General features: G+C 41.6%; 1 protein-coding gene across 2 annotated transcripts in view; it reads left to right on the top strand.

Moving 5' to 3' along the window:
* The first annotated feature begins 4,723 nt into the window (after positions 1 to 4,723).
* LOC144375122 (axin interactor, dorsalization-associated protein-like) overlaps positions 4,724 to 27,535 on the top strand; it is a 74,455-nt gene continuing 51,643 nt past the window's right edge. Inside the window, exons 1-3 of one of the 2 annotated variants that reach the window (XM_078038684.1) lie at positions 4,724 to 4,928; positions 24,941 to 25,063; positions 26,814 to 26,936. In XM_078038684.1, coding sequence (XP_077894810.1) covers positions 24,976 to 25,063; positions 26,814 to 26,936 — 211 coding nt within the window. In that variant the 5' untranslated portion in view covers positions 4,724 to 4,928; positions 24,941 to 24,975. The remainder of the gene's footprint in view (positions 4,929 to 24,940; positions 25,064 to 26,813; positions 26,937 to 27,535) is intronic. The other variant, XM_078038683.1, reaches the window with a different exon arrangement.

Below are 27,535 nucleotides of genomic sequence, written 5' to 3'. Positions count from 1 at the left end.
GAAAGTTTAATTAAAAGAATGAACTGTGGCCTCTAAATATTCCATAGACTAACTGGTTCCACAGCACTTTTTGAAACTGCTAAAAATACGCCTACAAAGAATGTACCTTTGTATCATCATTCAAAACAAACATCAACAACAAAAGTCAGTTCCTACGCCTGTCGATATTTATGCTAAACTTTTTAGAACAATTTTAATGAAGGCTGAGGGGGGGGCAGCACTCCAAGGTCAGGGTCAGTGATTGGCCCCTGGGGCCAGTGGTCAGTCACACCCCCACACGGACTGGCTCTCGCACCAGGAGAGGGTCAGGAAAGCTTTGATACAGTTTAACCAGAGCGCCTCAGACCCAAACCTGGAGTTGCCCAGTCACGTGTGAGAATGGCTCCCCACACCCGGTAATTCCCTCCTCCCCCTAAAATACCAGGACTCTCCCAGAACATATAGAAAGTTTTTCTGCTTCATAGGCCAGCTCACAGGCCTCTGAGATAAGAATTTACTGCAAGGATCTGCAGCAGATGACCAAGAGGAAAGCCGTGGCAGCCACCTCTGATTGGAGGGTGACAAATATTTTTGATTTGTACAAGCAATCAATGGAGGCCTGACGGCATATGATTCGATAACACCATTATCTTGGATACATGGGATAATCTAATTAATGCCTGTAAAATGAAGAAATCCCTGCTAAAAGCCAGGGTTCTCATGACCTCCTAGGGCCAAATCAGAGGTATGAATGATTCCCTGGTATGAGTCAGAATATTTTACCTTTTTATTTGTTCCAGAATTAATGCTCTTGGATTCTCCAAAATGACTCTTGACTGGCAGTGAGACTCTGCAGAGGGAATGAAGGCGGCTGCTTTTGCACTTCCAAGGTTGTGTTTGAAGGACGCCTTTCTCGGTGGAACAGCCTGCTTTCCTTGATGATAGCAGTTGGCCAGAAAGCCCCTGTCGATCTACGACAACGATTCGCAGCTGCTAGACTGAAATGGCATTTCCAAAACTACCGCTCTTCTGCTAAATGATTTTTCTAGGCAAGCTGCCCTATCACTAGCAACACTGCTTTGCCAGGAAGCGACACTCCTCCAATGGCCCCTGCTCTGGGAATGGTACCAAATGATGGTTCAGGCAGAGGGTGGGCAGTAAATCAGCAGGAAAAAGCTTTGAAAAATACCCCTGCTCTTCCTGTCTTTAATGTCTTCCCACTTGACTGGCCTGTCTCGCTCACCTTCTGCTTCCATTCAGGAGATAACCCTTTCCTCCCTCCTCCCCTGTTCCATGGGTGGTTCCCAAGGAGGAGTATTTTCACTTGACATGATTTTCCTCAATTGCATGGGAGAGAATTCACACCTCTCCAAGCTCATGTGATACATGTCCACGTGACACCCCAGAATTGGAGTCTTGCTCCAGTGCCTATGTGCAGCTAGGTGACACCTGGTAGATTAGGATTGGGTGTGAGTGGGAACTGGGTCTGAATAAAGTGTCAGACAGTGTAAGAGGGCCAGGAGAGAGGTCCCCAGCAACAGCAGAAGGTGTCTTTTGCACACAACTGCTCTGGCTGAGAGCTGTCTGCTGCCTCTGACTTTCCTGGAGGCTGAACATTGGAGCTAGAAGATGCCAGGGCCAGAAAAACCTCGTGTGAATGTCTGTGTTTGATAATATATTAAAAATATGAGCCCATCCTTGGAGATAATAGGTAGGAGGTGTCTTTTGGATGTCAAAATTAAAGCTAGAGGCCTCCACAGTGCACACCTCTGAACAAACATGTTTTTTTCTTTATTCATCATCTTGGTGCCTTCTGCCCTCCTCCCTCTATTCCTTCCTTCCTTCCTTCTCTTCTTCCTTACCTTTACCTCTCTTCTTCTTTGTTAAAATTTCATTGCCTAGGCTACAGTGTGTTGCATATATGCTGACTTAATTATCGTTCTTAGTGAGCCAGAGGTGGGTATCATTTCCACAATTATATGCAACATCAGATACTCAGAAGGACACCTATTAAGAAAAACCTCTGTATTTAACAACCAATACTTCATCTCCCTGTTTGGGGTATTGGGCCTTGGTGTTAGCTAACATAGTTTTGGATATTTGATTTAAAAAGAAGAGATGGGTCTTGTCTACTGAGTTTCCTTTCATAACCCTAACACCCAAAGCATTCAGTGATTAATAAATATAAGTTTTCTGTCTCTCTCTCCAGACACACAAGTGCATACACACACACACACACACACACACACGCACATATACATACACACTTCCAATTAGCCTCATGTCAGGCAAACAGATTACAGAGAAGGAAAGAGCTATTATGGCGAAGAGTACACTGTTGCTCTGGCCAAAATTGGAGTTTTGGGTCTTGCCCAGTTGGATGGTTCCCCAGAAGGTAGTAAAGTCCTGAGACCAACTGAACTGTGTCTCTCTCTAGTGGCTTCTTTACCTGGAAACGGTTTCCTACAGGCAAAATATTTTCCTTGTTGGAATTTTATTCATTATTCTTTGTGTCTTCTTTAGAAAACATGCCACATGAATAATGATGGCCCCCGGGGGAAGGAAATCACTCCAGCAGCACAGTTTAAAGTTAGGACGAATCCTGTCCTCACTTGCATTTGCAGTTTGCCAAGGCAGTGGGGAGGAACCTTGCCCACACAAGAACTGACAGAATACAGGCCCCAAGGTTACCAATAACTAAAATGCAAACGTGTGTGTATTCATTTTCAGAATATTCCATTGAATTGCTTGGGACACAGAATCCTGAGTTCCCCTTCTTCTTGCTCCTCCCTGTACCCTTCTCTGTAGCTGCATCCAAGTCCGAGGGGAGTTCTCAGCTCTAAATGTCTTCATTGTTCGAAGCCCTCCCTGAGAACAAAATGGGACTGTTAGGTCAATCTCACAGCCGCCATGGAGTAAAAATTTGAAGTCAATAAGACTGTTACCATCAAAGAGAACTTAAATGCAACAGGATCCCCCCCTCCCCTCCATACTTTTGTGTGCATACTTTGGAAAATATCATGGTGGAGGAAGAAAATGAAAGAATTGTGTGAATTGGATACAATGCCCAAGCCTGTAACTTAGTGCTATGTTGGGGCTTTTCTAAAATAAACATTTCTATCTGTCCATGGAGTTGATAAAGCATCAGAAATGTCTTTTTTTGCTTTGAGAATGAGCGTACAGGGATTTCTTCTATAATAGAGAGCATGCAAGAAGAATCTTACAGAACAACATTGTGAACATAGAATTGAAGTATTCTGGCAGTGGAAGGTCTCTTAATTTCTGTATGTACTGATCTGATCGCCCATGGTAGTGCCATCTTCTGTAAATTCAGTAGTCCCACCATGCCTCTAAAGGCGAAGGAAAGCCAAAAGGGGATTTTTAAATAGACACATGGCACCACACTCCTCCAACCAGGAGCATTGAAAACCAGACTGGCAACCCATGAGCGGAATATGAACTGAGGGAAACCCTCCGGAGGGAGAGAGAGGAGGGGTTTCTTTTAAATTTCTCTCTTGCAGATCAAAGGGGAGCAGCGATCCTACCTCCTCTGACCAAGAGAGGTTGCAAATGACAAGTTTTGGCTTAGGCTCTTTGCTTGGAGTGACAGATAAAAAGTCTTAAGCTTGCAACTCTCCCTGTCCCAAGGGAGTGTGTGAAGGCAGGGAAAAATCAGTGGCGTGGGTGAGGGGTGGCAGAGCAGAACCGAGGAAAAAGAGGAGGGAGAGGCTGTGAGACAGTCTCTGGCAGGAGGGTGTGGACCCTGGTGCAAGCCCGAACAGGTCCAGTCTTGGAGAAACCAGCGCTGACAGCTGGAGGGAAGAGGCGGGATCTCTGCGTGCAGACACCGGTGTGGATCCGCGGAGGGCGGCCGGCTAGAAACTCCCCTGGATCTTCCATGAGACTCCGGACTCTGCTCCTACCTCTCCTCACTCCTGGGCAGCTTGGGGAGAAGTTTCCTGGAGGGAAGGTACCGGACCGATCGGGTGTCCAAGGAGACTCAGGTGTGTCCTTTTGCATGGCTCTTGCTAGCCCTGGGGGCTCTCCCACTCCTCGGGAGCCTACTCTGGGCGAGATGGAGGGAGGGTTAAGTAAGGGTTGGCGCCTGGGCGGAGAGGGTCAACCCTTTATGGAAAAGAAATGGTGAGCAATAGACGGTTGCGTCCTTGCCCCAAACAGAAGCGATTGCAGGTCCCTCTGCCCTAACCTGGGTAGAGACACCTCCTCTCTCAGCCCGGGAGGTGGCTGAGGCTGGATTTGGACTGGGTTCCTGGAATCCTCCAGCTCCCCCTTACTACCTCTGGTCACGGATAGGTTGACACTCAGTCTCCCTCCACCCCCAGTGTCCATCCCACCCTCTGGAGAGGATTCCATACCCTCCCGTAGATTCCGCCCTCTCTAGGAGGGGGATCAGTCTTGGCCTCTGTCCCCCTGGCCATCTCTCGGCCGTGACGCTCTCCACCTGCCCCCCACTCCTTCTCTTGCTCCTATTCTCAGGAGAGGATTCTAGCTAGATACGTATAGGGGTCCGTAAATGCCCGCAGCCTGGAATAGGGATCTAGGGATATGGGTTAGGAGGGTGGGTTGAGAAAACCGGGAGGCGCAGGCGCTACACCTCCCCCAGACCCATGTGGGGGCGAGAGGGCAGGCCAGGGGGTCTGGTTGCCATGGCTCCCTGGTAGCCGAGCCTGGGGAGCTAGAGATGCCAGTCACGGATGATCCCTTTTTCCTCTTTGTGCCTCGCTCTCCCTCTCCCTCTTTCTCTCTGAGTGTGCGTGGGGAGGGAGCAGGCAGAAAGTGATTAATTTGGAGAGCAGGGATTGGAGCCTAGAGGCAGGAAACACCGGCCTCTCCATTCCCACTCTGGCTCTCAGTGATCTGCCCTTGCCCAGCCAGGAGCAGGGCTGAGGAATTCCTGCAAAAACCCGTGGGAAGAGAAGCAGCGGCAGGTACCCAAATCCCCCGGGTGTAGGGTGGGTGGTCTGGCTGTGGGCAGAGGAGGCGGGCAGGTGTGCAGTGGAAGGTGCGTGCTGCGGCGCTAGGCGCTTCTGCGGGGAGCCAGCCACTGGCTCAGCCCCTGGAGAAGGGCGCTGGGGATTCATCTGTGCGGGCAGGAGGGATCCCCATCCCCCAGGACCCGTAGGTAGCAGCTGGAACCGGCACGTGCGCGGTGGCGCGCTCCCGCGGACGGGGGTTGAGCGTGCGTGAGGGGCTGGGCAACCTGTAAAGCACCTAGGCTCACCTAAGGTCCAGTTCCCCGGGCGGACCACGTGGGTTCTCATCCATCTCCCATCCTCCGAGTGTTTGGGAAGAGCTATTTAACTCTCCTGTACCTCTGTTTCCCCTTCTGAACAATAGGGATGGCTTTGTACGTTCCACATTGGGCTGTTCCAAGACTGGGTAAGAAATCACCCCAGAGGACAGTGCAAACCCGATTGTGATGCACATCACAGACACTCAAAAGTTAGCTGTGGTTCTGAACATTTACTGGTGATACCCATCAAGTTAATTACACATGGCTGGTATATTCTCATTTCTCTGCACCTTCCTTGTAGGCAAAATGCTGTGTTTTTCTGGTTTTCAGGAATAATCTCAATTGCTATTAATATTTACAGGCCATCCTAACTCTTATAAACCTTTTGGTTTGGTTTTTCAGTTTATTGCTTTGACAGAAATTAAAAAGCCATTTGAGGAAATTTTGGTGACAAGAAAATGAATTTATTCTGCATTTTTTTTCTCGTGTGTGTGTGTGTGTGTGTGTGTGTGTGTGTGTAAGATTCTGTGTTTCCTCTTCGACCTGCTGATGTTGTGGTTGGATTTGTGTTAATTTCAGTCTCTTGGTGATGGACTGCCCTGTGGCTTTTATAAATTTAACTGGGTTCTAAAATCTAGTGCACATATCCTGGCTTTCCATGTTGTGGCCTCAAGTAGATATTCCTGCAGTAACTGACAGGGTGTGGAGGATGTACAGGCTCCTGAATATTGTCATCGAATAAATGGAGACAAATAGTTATTACCAGGCAGGTGTGAATATTGACTATGGCAGTTCATTAAAGTCTCTTTCAGGATAGGTTTGAAAAGACTTCAATGAAGAAGCGCAGGACCATGATGATTAATATGTATTTCCCAGGTTGCCCTCTGTTGCATCTAGATGCGGGGACCCTTCCTTTAAATAAAAGCCATCCATGTTCATTGCTACCTCATGCTCACAGAGACGTACCATCTTACCTGGTGACAAACTGTTTGCACATCTGATGGGAACTGATACTACAAATGATATACTTATTACATTTAAGTTTTTAAAAAATGAACTGGTTTTAAATGAATTTTAAAAAAGAGAACATTTGCTTACTAAAATATAGGCTGGTGGTGTTAGACTTGAAGCCATTAAGCCAGATAGTTAATTAACCATCACCAAATAACCTCTGTGAAAGAGACCTCACTTAGAAAAAAATATTTACTGGATAGAAAAAATTTTACAGTTACTTCTGAAATCTTTGAAGATAGGACATTATTTGACCTAAAATTGCTTTGTTGAAATAATTTAGCCTGGATCTCTTTTATGCAGAATTAAATAAGGGAAATTTTCAAGACTGATGTACAATTCTAATAGTTTTTTTTTTTTTTTTTTTAAGGTGGGGAGGTTTCTGGAGGTTTAACCCAGAGACACTTTACCACTGACCTACATCCCCAGCCCTTTTTAAAAAAATATTTATTTATTTATTGAGTCAGGGCCTCACTGAGTTGCTTAGGGCTCTGCTAAGTTGCTGAGGCTGACCTAGAACTTGCGATCCTCCTGCCTCAGCCTCCCGGGCTGAGGGTATTACAGGCATGTGCCACCACACCCAGCCAATTTTAGTAGTTTTTAACTAGGAGAATTAAGTAATAAGGAAAAGTAACACCATCAGATTCGAAGGGATGATTGTCAGAGATAAGGTGAGTTCCTATTCAGATAGTAGAGGATTGCTTCAAGTTTGCCATCGGCTACACGCTCATCTTCACAGTGAATCTGTCATCTTTAAAAGGTACCTTGAGGAATTAGTGTGACCGCTTGTCTGAGATTCATGTGATCATTTACATATTGCTTCCCAGGAGCTTTGGCATTAAATGTTCCATTTATTGGAAATTATTAAGTCTAGTATATTTTAGAAACAAAAATTTAGCTTTTCACCATTTTGTATTTTTCTTAAAAAAACCCAAGCAGTGGTGCACTTGGAAATCTTAAGTGAGGCTAAAGACAAAGGGCAGCATCGGACAAACAGGACTTAGAGGAAGATGTTGAGCTGTGAATTTGGGGAGCTAATTAGCATACAGAGGTATAATAAAGAGGATCAACTTCTCTCTACACCAAGGCTGTTCTCAGTGATGAACTGTATTATCTGATTCAATCACTGTTCATTGTTTTATTTTTTTCAGAGCAAGTCTGAGAATACTATATTTTCAATTATGAACATTTTGATTACAGCTTCATTCTAACTAATTCACTCTGAACAGAACGCAATTATTATGGTGATTTACATACAATATGCTAAGTTAACACAGCTAATGAGTGAAAGCATGATATTCTTTCTATTCATTCCTGGAAAAATATTGTGCTAAGTATTCTTTGAAAGAAAAGATTACATTATTTAGCAGCATTTTATGTCTACCTACAAGTAGGTTCGGCATTGGGCCATTTTTCTCTATTATTAAAGTGAAATCTCTCACATTTTGGTGATCATGTGTCTCTCTCCCCTCCCCCTTGGGAGGGATGGGAAACAATTCTCAATTTAATTAGATATGGTGCTTTCTCCTTTCTGTATGTCTTTATTGGAGGAAAGATTCTGTTATTTTCTAATTTTGGAGGATGGTTAACACCTTAAACATTACTAATTACTGCAGTTTATTTTATGTGTGTTGCAATAGTGCAGTTAGTTAATTATAGCCTTCTCATTAGCACCATGAAGAGAATAATGAATTAACACATTCCTTTGATCCAAGGGACATCTAAGTTTATCTTCTGAGAATAAAAGTGTTATTGTGTTACCAAAGAAAGTCACTATAATTTTCCCAAGAAACAACTTGGTTGGAATTCTCCAGCACTGGTTTGGGAAGCCTGATGAATGAAGGGGATTGATCACAAACAAGAGAGTAGAGCACCGGTTGCCAGGCAACCCAACATTATTCTGCAATTTCTTCTGGTGTATTTATCCAGTAAACTAGAAAATTCTGTTTTGTTAACGAATGTTTTTAGTCAGTGCACAAATAGACCATAACTAATTGAGATTTTATGTATTGCGGATTAAAAACTGAGCCTTTTTAACTTCCCATTGTGTTTAGATAATAAAAATACAAAGAGGCATATTCTGTATTCATCTTGAAAAATTTTCTGTAAACAGTGTCAATTTTTTTTTCATGTAATCCATTCCTGCCCCCGAGAGTACAACTTGGATATCTCTTTGAGAGTGTATTAGGAGCATTTGCCTGTGTTTATAAAAATAATTTCAGTAAGAATCAAAGCTAGAGTCCAAGGGGAGATGGATTCACACTCATAGTTTGCCACACTTTGGTAAATTCGGGGTGCATGTGAATATTCAGTTCAAATGATGTTGCCAGATAATGACAGCAATAATAAACACCAAGTTTGGTAAATGTATATGTGTATGCTCTGTGCTTTGAGCAGAGTGTCTTCCTGGTGGTCTTAGCACATTATCCCTAGTAATATTTGGGTGCATGTTATTTGCTCTGTCGTTGCAGAAGTAGACATTCCCCAGAGCTCTGCCTTAAATCCAGGGACAGCAGTCAGACCACTTTCATATACAGTCTATGAATTTTAGTGTGCAACACAATTTTGTTCTCAGATCATAGACTCTTGGAGGGCACACATTGTTCTATTTTATGGGTCTCATAAACCCTTACAGTGTCTGGCACAGTGGGATGCCACTGGTATGATGGTTAAATGCACTGACCGTATAGTTAGGCTTCCAAGACTCAGTGCCCATGTTTGTGGACTTGTAGATATGTGGCCATGACTGTCATGTTGACCGCAGACTGATTTCTTTCATGGAAACAGTAATAGCATCCATACCTAGCTCATGTGTTGTTCTCATGAGCATTGTATGGGGCAATCTGTGCAGACAGCTTAGTAGCACTTACTAAGTGCTCAATAAATTCTGGATTTTTATTATAATCACAATTACCTTTTCCTACCTTCCCAGTGCATGGAGTGTGCTTGTGCATCACTGTGTGTGCATAAATAAATATGAGTTGTGATCAACCCTACCACCAAATGGAATACTGTTCCTTCCTGCTAATGTGCATAGATGAATACTGATTGTTTCGCATGTCAGAAAGATTGTGTGAGCAGGAATTCTGGAGCTTGTCTGAAACTTAATTCACCTAGAGAGGTTTAGCAACCCAGACCAGTTCATTTAGAGGCATCTGGACTTTTAAAGCTTTTATTGAGACTTTTACCATTCAGCCAAGAAGGACAAGACCTGCCTCTTATTTGAGTGTCTCTTCCATGAGATCCTGTGGGCCTAAGGCATTAACTCATGGTTACCTGGAATTTAGCTGGAAAAGAAAAGTATAGGAAAACCTCTGAGTCTCACAACTAATTTTTTGGGGGGGCTTAAGTAGTACTTTATTCTCTGATGATCTCAAAAGTTCTTTCATTTCCTGTGTGTAGTTTCATTTTTCCAACCAGACATCTCTGTGAAGATGGTAGGGAAAAAAAAGACATTAAACTGATTTTGCAGATGTGTAATGTGTAAGCCATGTTGAAATTGAATGATTTCACTAGATTCATATTAGAACAGGCCCAGCTACCCACATTCCTATAACTTTGGACTCATGAATGTTTCTGTTTTACCCAGAGATTTCCAATAAGGGAGGGAGAGTTGGGTTGTTTTGGAGTTCATTGTGTAAGCAAAAGGTGCATAGGTGAGAATTTCAATGTCTTTGTTATATTGGTGTAGGGTAAAGAAACACCTTTTTTTTCTTTCTTTTTTCTTTTTCCTGAAGGAAAGGAACTGTGTTCCAAACCAATGTCCCTTGGACTGAGCTCAAATTGATTATATACTTGGTTGATGCAAAGAATGTTTGAGAAAAAAAATTTGGCCAAAGTGTAAAAAAACAGAAGATCCTGATAAGTCACATTTCTGGCTTATCTTGAGCCCTCAAACGTCTGCAGCTCCACCTGAGAGTGTCCAGGTGGAGTGAGCCATTGGTCAGAAGTGAGTGGCATGTCCCTTTGGTGGCCTGGAAGAGCTCACAGTGTGCATCCTCTCTGGGTCAAACCTTGCCTTCGGGTGCCTTCTCTTTCGTCCTTACTGGTGCGTGGGTCATCGTCCAACAGGTCAGTTTTAGGGAGTTTTAAGAAGGGAGCCACTTCTTTTTTAGCAAGGCAAACCAACATGGATTTCGAAGACAGCCTTGGAGCCTCCTCCTCGCCCTTCATCCTAAGGGACAGTGGGAGGTGGAGGTGAGAGCTGCTGCTCTGGGGAAGGGCTGCCAGGCAGGTCCTGTGGCTTTTGAAAGAGGAGCAGTGCTCCCGCCTGATCACCAGACAAAGCCACCTTCCTGCCCCAGGACGGCTGCTTCTCCTTCAGGATGGCTTAGAAAGCCTATTAGTGGGCGAGAGAATGTGGCTTCAGTGGTCCGCAAGGTCAGTTCTCCCTGAGCCCAGCAGCGTGGAATCTGGAAGTTTCAGGAAGCAGACCCTGCACACCACAAAGGCTTCCAATATGGAATGGAAGTAAGGAAGGGCAGAGCTCAAGTTACGCAAAACTGTGCAAAAGAGAGAGTCACTATGTTTTCATTCAGGGTCTTCTTGACCCCCCCTTTCCTTTGTCCTTCCTTCCTTTCTTTTCCTTTCTTCCCTTTCGTTGTCCCCCGAATGGGTATGCTCATGAACAGAGGTGGGTTTTAGCTGTAGCCCCCCCCCACACACACACCAATTTTCAAAGCAGATTGCCCATCCCTTTACTCTGTGTTCCAAGATGAGAGGCAATTCACCAGAGAAGCCTGGAAAAAGGCAGCTTCTATGGTAACAGGTTTGCATTTGGAGCAGACGTTCCTCCCTCACAAAAACCTTTCTCTGTAAGGGGCCAGTGATTCTCATGCAAGGGATTGCAGGTGTCTTGCCTGGGAAGGGAACGCTCAGATGACAGCCTGGCAGGGGAATGTCACAGTGACCTGTGTATTTGGATCTCTGGAGGGGGTGGGGGAGGGTTCCTCTTCTTTAACATATTTGTGCAAGGGAAAAGGATGAGAAAATAGGTCAGGGAAGCCCTTTTAGAATACTGAAGTGAGGAATGTATGTTTCCAAAGGCAAGGGGATATATTCCCCCACATGATAGGACAGGAGTGGCAGTTTCCGATGATCTGATGCTATTAGGGTTTATTGTGAATACAGTTTGTCATTGTGTGGAAGATCTTTGCTGTAGAATGTAAAGAGATATCATCTCATTGTAGGATGTCTTAAATATTGATGCATTCAAATGAAATAAATCATTTCATGTGAAAAAAAAAGGTTTAAGAGAAGATAAATATTTTCGAAGACTCTAACACTGGAGGCTGCATTTCTATTACCCATGGATATATCTTTTATTTTTAGTTGATTAAAAAAAAGAAATGACAGCAGAATGCATTACAATTCTTATTACACATTCGCAGCACAATTTTTCATATCTCTGGTTGTATATAAAGTATGTTGACGCCAATTCGTGTCTTCATACATGTACTTTGGATGATGATGTCCATCACATTCTGCCATATTTCTGATGAAACCCAGAGTATCACTTAGAATGATTCAAGCACTTGATGCTTCCCAGAGAACTGCCTCACATCATCCCAATTGACTTTTACAGCAGTGTGGTGAGTGAAAGTCTTGCAATCACATTTTATAGATGGAGAAACTGACCCAAGGTCAGACCCCTGGCCACGCAGTAGTGAGTAGCAGAATTACTGCTCAGGTATCTGACAGTGAATCTTTTTTTTTTTTTTTTTTTTTTTTTGCTGTTTTTCAAAGAAAATCCAGAGTTACTCTGTATCAAACCAAGGGCTGTAATGAGTCTGGGGAATATTGAGAATGTCAGCAGTCATTTTTCTGCTTTTTAACAAAGCGTCTTTATTGCTATGACACTCTTTATTTATTTGTTTATTTGTTTGTTTTGGTGCACATGGGTTCTATGATACATTGAAAAGGACTAGTCCTTGGGGTTTTCATTAAATAACTACGTTGTGTTAGTGATGGGACTAACACTGTGAAGGTGCATGTTTTCAAAAGCCACCGTTTCTCATTTTTCAAGTGTGACCAGCTGCTTTGCAATCTCCATATCAGCGACTGGGAGAAGGTACCCTCATCATCATGTCCATTGTAAGCTGGGAGGTGCCCATGTGCAAGGGCCCTTGTCCAAGCTTACACAGCATGGCTTGTGAGTGACAGAGGTGGGGCTCAGGCTCAAAAGCAGGAGAGCCCCAGTCCTGGCTGTCACTGCCTCTCTGAGCCAGCTTTGAATCGGTCACACTCTTTCAACATCCTTTCTCCTCTCTCTTGGGTGTTCATTACTTTCTTTCTAATTTTTTATTCTTTTTAGTCATACATGACAGTAGAATGTATTTTGACATAACAGGCATATATGAAGTGTAGCTTCCCATTGTCAGTCTTTCTTTTGGTTCTGGGGATTGAACTCAGGGGCACCTGACCACTGAGCCACATCCCCAGCCCTATTCAATCTTTTATTTAAAGACAGGGTCTCCCTGAGTTGCTTAGTGCCTTGCTAAGCTGGGTTTGAACTCACGATCCTCCTGCCTCAGTCTTCGGTGCCACTGGGATCCCAGGCATGCGCCATGGTGCCTGGATAACTTTTCATTCTTGATCTGGAGTTACACTGGTTGTGTGTTCATATATGCACATAGGAAAGTTATATCTGATCCATTCTACTTTCTTTCCTATTCCCTTCCTCCCTTCCTTCCCTTCATTCCCCTTTGTCTAATCCAATGAACATCCATTCTTATCCCCCTGCCTTGCCTCTGCCTTATTGTGTGTAAGCTTCTGCTTGCTAGAGAGGACATTTGGCCTTTTTTAGGACTGGCTTATTTTACTTAACATGGTAGTCTGCAATTCCATCCATTTACCACAAAATGCCCTAATTTCTTTCTCTCTATTCCATTGTGTATATTTACCACATTTTCTGTATCCATTCATCTGTCGAGGGCCACAAAGGCTGGTACCACAGTTTAGCTATTGTGAATTGAGCTGCTACAAACTTTGATGTGGCTATGTCACTGTAGTATGCTTTATTTTTTTTTTAAAGTTTTGGGGTATAAATAGAGGAGTGGGATAACTGGGTCAAAGGGTAGTTCCATTCCAAGTTTTCTTAGGAATCTCCATACTGCTTTCCAGAGTGCTTGCATCAATTTGCTGTCCCACCAGCAATATATGAGTGTACCCCCACCCCTCATCCTCACCAACATTTATTGTTACTTGTATTCTTGATAATTGCGATTCTGACTGGAGTGAGATGAAATATCAGTGTAGTTTTAATTTGCATTTCTCTCATATATTTGTTGACCAATCATATTTCTTCTTTGGTGAAGTGTCTGTTTAGTTCTTTTGTTGGGCATTCATTTTTGAAATATGCAATGCCTATCAATGTTCCAACTACCATCTTCTCCATGGACTAGCTCTCTTGCCTGTAGTTCGTGCACACTTAGCTGTCCTGTGTGCACTTATCCTAGGTAAACACGAGGAAAGTAGATATCAGGGAGACATTTGAAGGCATTGCATGATACTTTAATTCTATCCTAGGAATTGTGACATTTGAAATGAGGTTTTAATATCCTCAAAGCGATGGATTAATAGCCAAGTGTCTCTCATGTGGGAGACACATTGGCAGAGGGGGACATTTGTGTCCTCCCTGAAATCTTGTCATCTGAGCATCTGTTGCTCTGAATGTTCTTATTCCAGGCCCTGGGCACCAGTATATGTAAAAATCAACCTTTTTCTTCTCCAGAGCTTTTTGCTTGACATCATTGCCATTCCTGTTTTCTTGGCAAAAATATTTCTGATGCTCTATAATATCAATATGCATAGAGTCCCCTCACATCTTCAATTTATATGTAACCAATTGAATTACATGGTTGGCATTTCTACAAAAAGGGAGTATCTGCTACTCGGGGTGAACACAGAAATAGTTGGCGTTGGCAGATGCCATATCCCAGCGCTGCTATTCTTGAAAATGACAGGACCATGATGATGACCCTTTCTTTATCATGAGGCTTAAGAGGAAGTACAATTCTTTTCCAGGTATAGTCAATGTATCTGGGAGTTTTGAGTGGATTTTGATTTTTTTAGTCTGGAAACCAATATTAATTAATTATGCATGATATAAAAAGCATTCCCAACCTCTGAGTGACTCCAAAAGGCTCTTTTTTGTACCATACACAGCGACATGTTTGCTTCCTTTTTGGATGAGATAGGAGATGCCATTTTCTTGGATTATATTTGGGGGAGTTTGGGGATAGGGCTTTTGTTTGATCCCTATCTGCTTTCCTGGAGTAGAGAGCTCTTGACTTCACAAATGCACATATATTTTTGTGAGTGTATGTGTGTGTATGTTGTGAAGGACTTTCTAAATTTGTTCTGTAAGTGCTTCTGGAGACAATAGAGAATTCATTCATTAGATGAAAATGTAAAAGATGTGAAGAATATTGAATGCATTGCCCAGTGGTATGAATCTGAAGCATTGACCACAAGAATAGTCAAACAGACACATGAAAATAATAATTTTAGCATGTATAGCCTGCAGCTGCAAGGATAATGGACTATTTGGAGTTATTTGTTATTGTTCACTGATAAAAGACATACTATTTTCAGTAAAGATCTGAGCTAATGGATAAAAATAGAAAGCCCAAATAAAAATGTTTAAATTTGACTTTGATTCCATTTCACACTGTGACACACCCTCTGGAAATTCTCAGAGGAGCTGGATTTCAGAGGGTCTCCACAGTCTTGTCTTTTCTATGCATACCAGTTTCTGCATGTAATTGATTTGGTCTGAATAGATTTTGAGCCCAATTGATTTGCTTGGAGTGATACGAAGGGACCAGCCCTGAGCAATTTAGGTGTAACTTGTGTGTGCTTCTGGGAGCACAAATTCAAATAAATTGAGTCTGACCTTAACCACTGTCCACACAAAAAGTGGGCTGGCTCTCATCAGAGTGAGTGCCCATTTATTTTTGTACAAAAATTGATATGAGTTGTTTAAATTTGAAATTGACCCCTGCACACAAACCTGCTGAAAAAAAAAAAAAAGAAACAACTCTCTTCTATTTTCCTGTTACTCTGGCTGTAAACCAAGGATGGGAACATTGGTGGTAACGGCCTTACCGGTGGCAGAGGCAGGATTAATGAGCTAATATTTGTGAAGTGCTCTGAAGATAAAGATGCCAGCTATTATTATTACTAATAAACCATTTTTTTCTGTTGTAAATTTGGACAGCAGCCATTAAAAACCCATTACTGTATTTAACAGTAAAACAATCTGCTATAGCCTGGTATTTACTGCCTCAATTAAGCATGCACTTCACTTCCGTGGTCCCTCCAAAAATCAGAGCTGGTGGGGACAGGCAGAAAGGTGGGTGGCATCCCTTCCAAGTGCGTTTGGAGTGTGAGCTGGGTCTCTTGATTATCTCTGAAGGGAGCTAGGTGTTCTCTGCAAGGGGAGACTAATTTGGCTGTACTTCCGACTCTGTGGTTTCTGAGTGGAATGGTCTACTAGCTTTATTCAACCAGGTTTCATTATAGTGTATAACCTTTGAAGGTGGCATCGCATTATTGCATTATCTTTTTGGTTGTTTGATGGTGGAAGCAGGAATGAAATGGATTCATTTGGGTGGTTGCATATGGATTTGTTCTGGGGTAAGGAATGGATGTACGTCATTCTCTATTCACTTGTAAAACCAGAGGAGAAAACTGAAATAATTATATATCTAACTCCAGTCTACCAAAATATTAAAGAAATTAAAATTGGAGGCTTGAATTACATAGACTGATTTTTATTAGCAAATGATAGTAATTAACATATAGTGTCAATCCCTTCGATGTTAATTTATTTTGATCCAGGTAGACGCCCTCAAATACAGGATGATACAGGGTCCTGTGAATATTTCACACATGTTGCCAAAATAATGATCGTGTTCCTCCGAAGCTATTTTACTGCAGCAAATAAATATAGAAAAGATGAGATAAATCAGTGACAACAGTAATGACCGGTCCCCAGGTTAAGTCCTCAGCCAGCATCTAGAATTTGAAGCAAAGAGGCATCTCGTTGCCACCTGGATCTCTGCACAAATTCCCTGAAGCACAAACATTTCATTTATGGAAACATCTTCCTCGGTCAGTCCCTGCTTAATCTTTACTTAGAAACATTCTCACAAACACAATTGTCTTTTATTTTTGTGGAAGACAGAGCTGGAGGTGAAAGCCGAGGAGAGGACTTATTACTGATTCCTTCACAGGCCAAAGAAGTCACCGCCAATGTGTTCTCATCAGAGAAGAGGGATTAAAAAGACAAGGAAAAGACAACTCAGAAATTGGAAAGACTTTATGAGTAGCCCCGAATCATGTACAAATGATAAAATTGTTTGAAATAAAAGAAAATTTGGTATACCACTAGATATTCCAGGAGTAGAGATCATTTATCTAAAAATTGTGTGGAAAACCCACTTGCCTAGGGATCGAGTGGTTGAACTAGGTTAAATGCAAATCACCATCAAAGCACTGAACCTTATTAGGGTCTGTAAACAAGTCAGGATGGCGCCTGGCATTTTGCCAGAGGGAGTGGTTTGTGAAGTAACACCAACAAGCCATTAAGTGTAGAGATTCCTTATTGGTTGACTGCTGTATCTAGTTTATGTTAATTAAGATAAGCTGTGTGGAATGTATATATACCCCTCCTGTCCTACAATAAACGGCTCCCACTCCTGCTGTATCAATGCACGCAAGTTGCTCGTCACCCCCCGGTTATTTTGCTGCAGCCAGACTGCAACAGAACCTTTCTCAGATTTTAGAATCAACACATTAATAACTAGCCAAGGCAGCTGCTGCCATTTACAATAGAGTTTTTGGACTTCCCAGTGGAGGTATCCCAGAGGAGGACTTTTTATTACTGTCACTTGGGGCTCTGTCAATACTGCACCCATGTGTTAACTTTCAAAGGTGAGCTCAGGCTATCTTCATCATTCGTTTCGATGAATTTTGTTTGGGGAATTCACCAGATGGCTTAAAACCATTCATAGGTCCAGTAGATACATATTTTGCATGTATGATCCTTGGGGTTATCGGTAAGGAATTAAACCAGCTTCTTGTTACTGCGAAGAAAAAAATACCTGAAAACTTATGTGTAGCTAAGAGGGCAAATGATAAGAAATCATTCTGAAATGTGACCTTGTGACAGTTTATGTAAAATGCAAAGGGATATGGTTCCATTTATCTATGGATACATCCACAAAATAACCCACGGGCTCAACAGTCGCTCCAAACAACACTGCTTTGTGGAAAAAGATGACTCTTTAGGTCAGGAGTTCAGACAGGGCTCAACTGGGTGACTTCTTCTGTCCCACCTGATAAGAGTGAGAGTCCTAGGGTTTGATCAGTGGATGGCTGGTGGCCCCATGCTGGCTTCACCTCTGGCACTGTGGGACCAAAGGCAGAGCCCTGAGAGATCCTTTTTTCCAAGTAACCTAAGGTTCTCACTGGTCTTCCTGGTGAGGTTGCTGAACTCTTTGCTTGATGACTCTTGTCCCCAAGAATCAAACCTGGATGTTTGACTGTCATCTTAAAGCCTAGTCCTGGGGAAGCTCACATGAAAGGGGGTCACTCAGCTGTCACCCTGCTGGAGGAATCGTGTAGATGGGGTAGAAAGACAAGGAAAGAGTAAGGAGTAAGTGGACAGAAGTATCAAATCCCTGCTACAGTTTGAATAAGTATCCCCCAGAGGGCCGTGTGTCCAGGGGGTGGCACTATTGGGAGGTATAAAGAGGGGCCTTAGAAAGAGGGATCTTGGAGGAGGACATTAAGTCTTTGAGATTGTGCCTTTGAAGGAGGATACTAGAACCCTCTGCCCCTCCTCTTTCTCTCTTTTTTTTTCCTTCCTGGCCAGGAGAAGTTTTGCCTCATGTTTTTACCATGACATGCTGCCTCCTTAGAGGCCTGAAACCATGACAGAGCCAATCATGAACTGGAGCCACTGAAGCCATGAGCCAAAATAAACTTCATCTTTTATAAGTTGATTATCTCAGGTGTTTTGTTATAGCAACAAAATGCTAACTCATACACCCTCTGTGATCAATATTTACTGAATTATTGAGTACAAAGGAAAACAAAAAGACATTGCAAGGAAAGCCCTCTTTTGCTGCCTTTAATCCCCCACTTTCTAAATATCTTATGCTTATTTGATCTTGAAAAGGAAGAGTGACAGGAGAGTGAATTTTGAATTGGGAAGCCTTAGATGCTCCTGTTTTATTTTTATTTTATTTTATTTTTTTCAGTTTTTGGTGTGTGTGGGGGGGCGCTAAGAATTAAACCCATGAAACCATGCACTTTACCACTGAGCTACACCACCAGCCTCCATGAGGTGCCCATGATTTTGTACAGAAAGAGATACTGGATGTGAGGGGAGAGAAAAGAGGCCTTGCCGTGGCTGGGAATGCTCTAGAGCATGGTTCTTAGTTGGAGGGGCAGGTCTGGTGCTATTTGCTCTGACCCCTTTGGGTATATCCATTGCTTGGAAGAGGCTTGGGCTCCTGAGAGCTAGCAAGACCTTTGCAGGGTCAGAAGAGCCACCCATGCTAAAGCCCACACATGGGGACCAAGGGAGTAACTGCTTAGATGGCTTGGGGAAGAAGGCTTGAGGAGGGGAGGTCACAGTGTCTGCATTCCCTGCTCTTCATCCACCATGGCCACAAATGAAAAAGGAAGCAGTTTTTGCCCTGGGTGAGGACATCACCCTGAGCTACACTGCGCTCCACCTGAGCTCTCAAAGCATCCTGTAGTGGAGAGGGGATAGTGGGTGGTGAGTGCCACATTATCCTTCCATCTCCCTGTTGTGTTGGAGAGTGTAGAAAAGAAGCCTGTCCAGAGTATAAAGCAGGGAGCTTTCCTGGACTCTTCCTCTCCAACTGTTCTTGGATTAGAGATGAGCTGCTGGCCTTTCTGACACCTGTCCTCCCATTGTCCCTGATTCTCTGTTTCTCAAATCTTGCCATCCACATTCTTCTAGGGCATCCTCTTTCTCACAGTGCTTATAATCCGAGAAAGCTATCATTCCTACGTCTCTAAAACTTTATTACACCTCCCGAAGAACACACACAGATGTCCCCCTGCAGTGGTGCCAGAAGCACTTATAGAAGATGGCAATATTTTTCCATATTAAAAACCCTACTTCAAGAGTCGAATGCAATATATGTAACCCTAAAATGTCATGTGACAGTGAATTTAATTCTGTATCAATAAATCTATAGATTGCTTTGGAATGAAAGTGACCACCTGTGAACATCATTGAATGAGATATCTGTAACAGCTAGCTATTTAAGCAAGGTAGCATCAGTCCTGCTCAGGAGTTTCCATGGTGTTAATACAACTAATACAACTAATAGGTATAACAGCAAAGCTGGAACCCAGGTTATCTGATTTTTAAATTTTTTTGTCAGAGTTTTTAAATTTTACTATTTTTGTCTTTTTTAATTTTTTATTTATATATGACAGCAGAATGAACTACAATTCTTATTACATATATAGAGCATAATTTTTCATATCTCTGGTTATATACAAAGTATATTCACATCAATTCATTTCCTCAAACCTGTACTTCAGATAATGATGATCATCACATTCCACCATCATTTATAACCCCAAGCCCCCACTTCCCCTCCAACCCCTCTGTCTTATCTAGAGTTTGTCTATTCCTCCCATGCTCCCTTTCCCAACCCCACTATGAGTCAGCCACCTTATATCAGAAAAAAACATTCATCATTTTTTTGGGGGGGCATTGGCTAACTTCACTTAGCACTATCCTCTCTAACTCCATCCATTTACCTGCAAATGCCATGATTTTATTCTCTTCTATTGCTGAGTAATATTCCATTGTGTAGATATGCCACTTTTTTTATCCATTCATTCACTGAAGGGCATCTAGGTTGGTTCCACAGTTTAGCTATTGTGAATTATGCTATGTCAGAAGTTATTTTAATGATAAATCTTCCAGCACCTGATAGAAGGTTGCCTTATTCAGGAAATGCAACTTTTCTGAACAGGTTTCATTTTTAGATGATATAATCTCAAGTCAAATAAATGTTAAATTCTGCTTTCTTCAATTTCAGAAAAAAAGAAATGCAAGAAATGGCAGAGGTGTGGTGGCAAGAATGACCTGTGAAGGGCGTGGGGTAGGAAGAGGAGTGGAAATAAAGCCAGAGACTTTCCACTGAACAGAATGGGCGGGGCTTGTAATGGCTAATTTGAATTGTCAACTTGATTGCATTAAGAGATACCCAGGAAGAAGAGGCTTCTGGGTGCATCAGTGAGGGTGTGTCTAGGAATGATTGGCATGTGGGATAGCCAACTGGAATGAAGACCCTCCCTAAGTATGGGCAGCACCATCCAACCCATGGGAGGTTTGAATGGAATAAAAACTGAAAGAATAAGGAAGCAGCACCAGATGCAGGCTGCATTCTTCTTGAAGGGATTCTTGATTGCTGCTGCAATCCCCTGAGGATATCAGACTCTCACTTCTTCACTCTTCCAAAGTGGACTCTGCCAGTGATTCTCCAGAAGCCTTTGGTCTTGGGCTAGGGTAGCACCATTGATCCCTCTTGTTCTGGGGCTTCAGCCTCTTGGACTGAGCAGCTGCTGGTTCCTCCAGCTCTGCAGCCTGCAGATGGCCACTGGGGACTCTCCAGCTTCTGGTCACTTAAGCCAACCTAATAAGTCCCCTTTCTATAATCATACCTCCTGTTGATTTGGTCTCTCTAGAGGACCTTGTCTAACACAGGGCTCCTGGATTAGAAGCAACCTCAATTTCTCCATAGTTTTCCTTTGATAAAAAGGAAAGTGTATTTTTACTCTAGCAGACATTACCTTTTGTGTGGTCTAGCTTTTAGCAATTTGCGATGTCTGTTCTCTCTGTCCCTTCATGACTTTTAAAGCGCCACAAAACCTACTTCAGCTTTCTCCTTGAACACACCGAGATTCATTTCTTCACCTGCCATTCTGGAAAATTCCTTCTTCATTCTTCAAATCATGGCACCACGCAACCCTCACTGGGTTTCTGCTTTTTATAGCCTGTCTTCTCCACCAAGGCCTGAATGTCACTGTTACAATCCCCTTTCTCGCTTGTCACTTTGGCTGGGATGTCACTGATTTCCTGTCTCTGCCTAGCTTTCTCTGGCTCTGCGGGCCAAGTCGCTGTCATGCCTGGCTTCCACATTCAGTGGGATTCGCACTTCATTATTCTCCTCTCTGCCCCCTGGACCCTTAGAAACTCTCTGTTCCCAGCCCCCTGCTTCTGTCCTCTCATGCAGATTTCCTGCTGTCCTTTCTCCCCAAATTGCAAGAATCTGTGGTCCTCTAGGCCCACATTCTCCTCTATTCCACGTCTTTGCCACCGGTGCCAACTCTTGGCGCCACCTGCTATCATTCACTTGGATTTCTAACTGGCTTGTTAAGCAGAAAAACTCATTGACTTAAAATGCAAGCTTCATTTTGTTACTGTAAATGGAGCAGCAGTGTCAAAGGTAAAGGATGGAAAGGTATTGTAAACATTCAGATGGTAAAAGGGGCCCGGGGTCATTAACTCCTTGCTAGGAACACTTGACTGCTGTAGATGCCAGCCCTGAGCCCTACTCTGTCTTTACAAAGTGAGGTAATTGTAGAGTTGAAGTGCTGGTATTGATGTATTGGAATCTGCCTGAGAATTTCAGTATTCTCTCATCAGAGAATGAAAAGAGATTTCATAGGGAATGCCAGTCCCCTGGCTCACTTGCATCCTGCCCAGAGCCCATCCTGAGGTCATTTCAGGGCAGCTGGTCCTGCTCACAGAGATGTGACCTGGAAGGAGGGCAAATCACTTACAAGAAAAATTGATCAAGCCTGGTGCAGTGGCACATGCATGTAATCCCAGTGGCTCAGGAGGCTGAGGCAGGAGGATTTCAAGTTCAAAGCCAGCCTTAGTAAATTATTGAGGCCCTAAGCAACTCAGTGAGACCCAGCCTCTAAATAGAATATAAGAAAATATGGGCTGGGGATGTGGCTCAGTGATTAAGCACCCCTGGGTTCAATCCCTGGTATAAAAAAAAGAAAGAAAGAAAGAAAGAAAAATTCACCACTCTGCTCTGCACCCCATTTTCCTGCCTTTACCCCTCTATATTGAATCATTAAATGAAAACCTGTGATGTTCCTGCTGTATGAAAATCACTGGGCTGAGTAGATAAACTCAGTTGGCCTGAAGATACTAAAAGTCAGTGCTTAATATATGTTCAGAAAAATATCACCAGTATGAACGTTTATGCATTTTCTGGGTTCAGCACCCCAAATGTTATGCATCTCCAGCGTAGTGAAAGAGCTGGGAAATGAACTCCAGTATAACCCAAAACAGGGGGTGACAAATACCATAGGGAGGTCTAGCTGAAATGTTATGGTGGTCGGACTAGAGAAGGGTTCTGTCTGTCAAAGAGGAGTCCACTATGATGAGGAGCAAAGGAAGAGGAATTCCATGGTGATGACCCTCTCCCGGAAGCAAAAGAAGTGTCCAAGCCCTATTTAGTGAACACTTAGTTTTCAGCAGTATTTATCCCAGTGTGATCTGGTGCTATTTGAGAAAACCTGATGTGATGAAATGTGGTTTAAAGTTCATTCAATCAAGAGCCCTCCCCCCCTCTCTCTTTCTTTGTGCCCGGGATTTAACTCAGGGGCACTCAACCACTGAGCCATCTCCCCAGCCCTATTTTGTATTTTATTTTTAGAGACAGGGTCTCACTGAGTTGTTTGGTGCCTTGCTTTTGCTGAGGCTGGCTTTGAACTTGTGATGGTACTGCCTCAGACTTCTGATTCACTGGGATTACAGGTGTGCACCCCCAAGCCCAGTTAAAGCCCTCTTTCTCATTTAGAGTCAGGGTGGAGAAAGCAGGATGTAGGTGGGAGAAGGTGTGAGATGGGTCCCTTCAGGGCATCTGTCTGAGGGTCTTCTTCATACTTGCTTGGTTGGTCGAGGAGAGGTTGGGGTGTCTATCTCTACACATCTTAGAGATGTTTGGCTCCCATGATGACTTAAATGCTTCCCAATTCTAAGATGACCAAAGAGTCAGCTGCTCATGGCACAAAATGCAGCACCTGCTTTATTTATTTAGATGGGTTAAGTTCACCTCTGCATTAGGAGGTCTAGCTAACTCTATGCTATCTAGTTTCCTCTGGGGCCTGGTTCTCAGAGCTGGAAAAGGCGATTTCTGTGGTTATTCTTCATATGTATTTCACATGTGCAATGCAAAATAATAATAATACCAAGGACCTCAGTTATTAGGGTCTCAGTATGAAATGTCAAGGACACTAACTCTCCTTTATATCTGTACCCTCTTTCTACCTTTTCCAAGTGAAATTATTTTGCACCATTTTCTGAGAGGCTTGGATGGTATGTGCTACGTTATTATTTCCTTATTGATATTGGAATCGTTTTCTAATGATTAATAACTGGGAAATGATTAGGAATGAGCTAGAGTCTTTTTTAGACATTGCATTTTAATACAATTTACAACTATAAGCCATTGGCTTCTTTTAAACAGTTACAAACATGAATATCAGTGTCGATTAGGAATGGGTTTCTTAACTTCGGACAGCTCTTAAATGACATATCCATTTGTAAGAGTGCTGTGGCTTTCTCATTTATACCTAGAAATACAGAAAATCTAACTTATTCAAAGTTTATTAGATGAAGTACTTGTGTTTTTGAAGTTTTAAAAGCAGTAGCTACAGTGATGTGAAATATTCTAACTACACCTACTAGAATGACTCCTTACAAAGATTAATTATGTGCAGCTAATAAGAAAACAGTAACAAGGTGGAATTTAGAAACTAAAGAATTGAGAATTTAAACACATGGTGCAGGGAATGTTCATGCACACACATATAGCTGCCTTTTTTGTTGTTGTTGTTGAAAATCCACATTAGAGCACTTGTGTTGAATTATGTCTCTTAGGCCATGCTTTATCATAAGGCTTTCATCAACAAAGTGAAAATCTCTTAAAATTGTCATGGATTTACTGTATGTTTATTAGTATCCCAAGTGGCATCTCTTTCTTGACCACATGCTAGGTGATTAATTATACAATGATTCTGTGCATTAAGGGATCTCTCTCAAAAGCTTTTCAGCTTTTGAACAAATGAATGTTGCTGTCTCTTAAAGGATTCAAGGATGACATTGACTTCTGAGTTTGCCATTTTATGAGTAACTAAAGAGAAGAATGTATTGATCAACTCTGATATTAAATGTCTCAGACTTTAGAACAGTATAACAAGTATTTTAAAAGCTTTTCTCGTCTTTGTTCTACCACTTCATATTAAGATGCTGAGTATAATATAGAAGTACATATGGAATATAAATATTATGTGAGCATATTATACAATTATGTATAATTGGGCTTCCTCAAGTAATCTTTTTAACATACTTTTATTATACATACTATATACTATTATTATAGAAATGATTATTTCTGCTTAAAGGTGATTTATGGTTGGGAAATGCAGATATATTATGTGTAAAATTAAATATTTTTCTAAAAAAGTATAACATCAGATGTTCATGAATTTCGGAAATAAAAATACATAATGCCTAGCTAGTTCCTAAGAGGTAGGCTATATCTTCTGTTTGTCAAAGTATTTACTCTGAATTGTTGGTGGAGCTAACTTTTACTGAGGTTTCTCTGTTGCCAGGTACTTTATTACCAAGGTTGCCATCAGAACCGGGAATGACATTACTCACTATCAGGATTGAGAAAATTGGTCTGAAAGACACTGGACAGTGCATCGATCCCTATATTACAGTTAGTATAAAGGGTAAATAACTGGCAAATTGCATTATGTTTTTTCTCATATGGGACAAAGTTTTTGACAGGGGATGGTCTTGTATATGTGACAACTTACTTTAATGCATTCTATAATGAGGCAAAATCCTAGAAGAGATCATAACAGAACATAGTTCGAAAGACTTACAAAAAATATTTCCTACTTATACACTCACTTTTGCTTTTGAGTTTGTATAGATTTTTGCTCTTCAGATTCCATCTAATGTGCAGACTAAACATACACATTGTCCTTAACAGCAGCTACAGTCTTCAGGATATAGATTAACAATAGCACCCCTCACCTTCTCCTATCCAGTCTATATTCATTTCTCTCCACAAAGCCCCATTTCCTATTTTCCCATCTCTCCTGCTTCAGCCCCTTCTTCTTCCTGTGCTACTGAGGTATCTACTTAGGTGAATCCTACAGAGGCAGATGAAAATCAGGGGACAGGGAAGTAGGGTGCAACCATAACATCCATGCCCTGAAAGCAATCCCGTGGGATGATGATGTGATTAAGGAATAAATTATACCATTTTACAGAAATAACTATAGTTAGTACAAACGGCTTATTTTAATCTGTAGTTTTGCACCAAAGGAACAGATCGGTGCTGAAATTAAATGGAGGAACTTTTATCAATTGCAGAAATAAAGTCAGATCCATGGGTTCATTAGTGCTAATTAAAAGAAAAATATGACCACAAAGAAAAACATTTATTTAAAGAACATAATCCACAGTACTAATACTGGTACACTTTTAAATTCCGAGGTTACCAGTTATCAAATATATAGTGTACCAGAAAATATTTACATTGTTTGATAGGCCATTTATAAAACTGCATACTCATTGAGAAAGTATACTTAAAACACAAAAATATTTAATGATGTTGTAAATGTTAAATTACCTTTGCATATGTTATACTGAAATATTTTTATGTAAATATTTTTTTAATTATTAAATGTACTAAATTGTTTTTTGAGCTTTTTGAGACACATAAATGAATAACACATAAACACTGAGGAGTTATTAAATGAGTCCATGTTGAATTTGACTAAACTGAGATTTTTAAACCCGGAAAATTAAAACTATATATAACGTGCCATCTGGTTGTTGTAAATTCAGGGTATGTTGTAAACAGTATAACCAGAATTTAGATAATATATATGAAAAATTATTCATTAACCAAAGGGTTTTTGTTGGCTGTTCTCATCCATTTTTGGTTCTTAACAGGGAAATTATGATAAGGTTAGGTTTAAAGGCTTTTCTAAATAAGTCATATACTTGATCAAAGTTAGAAATTGGTGGCAGAGCTCCATTGTGGCAAATTATATACTCCAGATTTTTTTTGGCATAGAAATATATAGTGGGATATTCCCTATGAAAAAAAAAACATGTTTGTTCTTTTTACCACTTCACTATGAAGATCAAGTTTTGTCCACTTGGCCATGTAAAGGCTTCCTACCACTTCACTATGAAGATCAAGTTTTGTCCACTTGGGCCATGTAAAGGCTTCCTTGTCCCCTTCATGAGGTCTCCTATCCAGTCTATATTCACTTATCTCCACATACCCCATGAACTTTAACAACTCTCACATACTTGCTCACACCAAATAGGAATCTCTTAGCCTGAGAATCTCCTCTCAGCTCTTTCCATGCCTCTTTAGGAACTGTAACCTTTGCAGTTTCTATATTTTCCGTCTGTATATATGAATGCTCATAAGCAGAAACTTAATTGTTTCTCCAGATCTGAATGACATAGATTTAACTCCTGTGCAAGATACTCCTGTGGCTTCAAGAAAAGAAGATACATATGTTCATTTTAATGTGGACATTGAGCTCCAGAAGCATATTGAAAAATTAACCAAAGGTTTGTAATTATCAGTTACTGACTTCTTAAGGACACAGTACTTATCTGGGTTTGTGTTCATAGTATACTTAACACAAGATCTTATGTCACATAGTTATGAATATTGACTTAAAGTCAAATCAAAATTTTTTTAAAATATGAGAATTAGCAGTTGCATTATCTAGTTGTGTAATAAATGTGGTTAAATATTATTTGATAGGGAAGTTTTTCTCATAATACAGAGTTAAGGAAGCAGGTTCCCTAATAATTACCTTAAGTCCTTTTAGGAACCTAATGATTACTTTCTAACAGTTAAAGAATTATTTTTTTTTCTTTCAATAAGATGCATTGGGTAAAAAGATACTATAACTGGCAGTTAGTTTGTAAGAATATGGAAAGGACAATCTGGGCGTGGTTTCAGGAGGGAGAGAAATGATATAAGGTAGAATTTTTTTTAAAGGAACTCTTAAATTTCTATTCTATCTAATACAGGTGCTTATTGAAACCATTTCTATAGGTACTGCTGATACTTAAGTAACTTCTGTTTTTCTTGTGGTATTTAATATTTTATATTCTTTGGTAGTTTATGATTCTACCTGTGTACATAACTTACATTCTTG

This window comes from Ictidomys tridecemlineatus, chromosome 2, assembly GCF_052094955.1.
Source record: "Ictidomys tridecemlineatus isolate mIctTri1 chromosome 2, mIctTri1.hap1, whole genome shotgun sequence".
Classification (NCBI taxonomy): domain Eukaryota; kingdom Metazoa; phylum Chordata; class Mammalia; order Rodentia; family Sciuridae; genus Ictidomys; species Ictidomys tridecemlineatus.
Note: the sequence above shows the minus strand (reverse complement) of the source record. Positions and strands in the feature narration are given on the sequence as shown.